General features: G+C 39.5%; 1 protein-coding gene across 1 annotated transcript; it reads right to left on the bottom strand.

Annotated features, from left to right (window-relative positions):
• Positions 1-381: 381 nt before the first annotated feature.
• On the bottom strand, positions 382-1,253 carry LOC106321831 (mitochondrial inner membrane protease subunit 2-like; the record flags this gene model as incomplete). The annotated part of the gene is made up of 3 exons (XM_013760065.1): positions 382-720; positions 823-982; positions 1,225-1,253. Coding segments are annotated over 3 exons (267 nt in total), but the record flags the coding sequence as incomplete, so codon positions are not given.
• Positions 1,254-1,257: the final 4 nt, after the last annotated feature.

The raw sequence follows: 1,257 nt of genomic DNA, 5'->3' as shown, positions 1-1,257 counted from the left end.
TCCGAAAAGTCCACTAGCTCAGTGGCAAAACCCCCTAAGGACCACGACTGCACGGGTTCGACTCCAGCCAACAACAATTTTAATTAAGCAAAACGACGTCGTCTTCACATTTTGTCTTTAACAAAACAATTGGATGAAACGACGTCGTTTCACTAAACGGCAGTAATTAACGGTGAGTTAACACTGTCTTAACTGTCGGTTAACAGTGTGTTAATCTGGTAAGTCAACCGTAAGTTTGTGAATAAACGAAAAATGTCAACAAAAGATCTGGGTTTTATTGGTCAGGCTCGAGTACATGTTTCTTTTGGCAATTTCCGCAAAGTTCAGTGTTTTTTTGGCCGATTTCTCATTTGGGAAATATGATTTTAGAAGAAGAAGAAAAAAAAGTGAATCACTAGAGCAACATGGAGAGTTGGAGACGAATAGATCCATTTGATTCTATAAAAATGAACACCAGAAAACCGGTTTACAAATTTGTGAACAAATGGGAAACAAACAAACAAACAAAAAATCCAATCTTTCTGACAAAACCATTCTTTAGTTCAAAGCAGATTCCTCAACAAAGGATCTTGAAGAAGAGAATATTCATAGAGTGGAGGGGGAAGAAACTTACCGTTTCTCCCTTCTCCATCTCCAGTAGCTTTATCCACCAAGTTTGCTTAGTCTTTGAGGAGGCCACACAACACGAGTGACCCGTCCTTGAATTAACCCCAAAGGAATCTGCCAAGCAAGTTTATCCATATCATTCACACGGGACAAGTCTTGAACAGTCTCAGAATCTGTGAAAAAATAATGTGTTAAGGGAGAGCAGAGAGGACTTACAGGGCCAAAGGTTCTTGAGTCTAAGCTGGAAGCTTTATTATCTCCTTCTACCCAACAATGTCCTTCTGGGACTCTGATCACATCCTCAGTACTACTTATCCATTCCCCAGGAATCCCCACTATCCTCTTTATGTATCTTTCCTTGTAATGACTCGGCGAGCTGCCACAGATAAGACATGATCAGAGATTGAATATGCACACCTTTATTGATTCATTCAGCATCAGGAGTAAATTATCTTACAATACAAGCCTCTAGTGAATTAGTGTAAACAACACTTGTGAGTGATGTAAGCATCCAAGAAAAGAACAAAAGCAAAAGACCATCATGTAATCAAGTATCACTCAATACAGTATATAGTTAGTTATCTTCTCAAAAGTAGCTCAGCACTAGAGGGAACATACCTGAACACTACAACATCACCACGCGCAAACTTG

This window comes from Brassica oleracea, unplaced genomic scaffold, assembly GCF_000695525.1.
Source record: "Brassica oleracea var. oleracea cultivar TO1000 unplaced genomic scaffold, BOL UnpScaffold03241, whole genome shotgun sequence".
Taxonomy (NCBI): domain Eukaryota; kingdom Viridiplantae; phylum Streptophyta; class Magnoliopsida; order Brassicales; family Brassicaceae; genus Brassica; species Brassica oleracea.
This window is presented reverse-complemented; position numbering and strand designations above follow the sequence as displayed.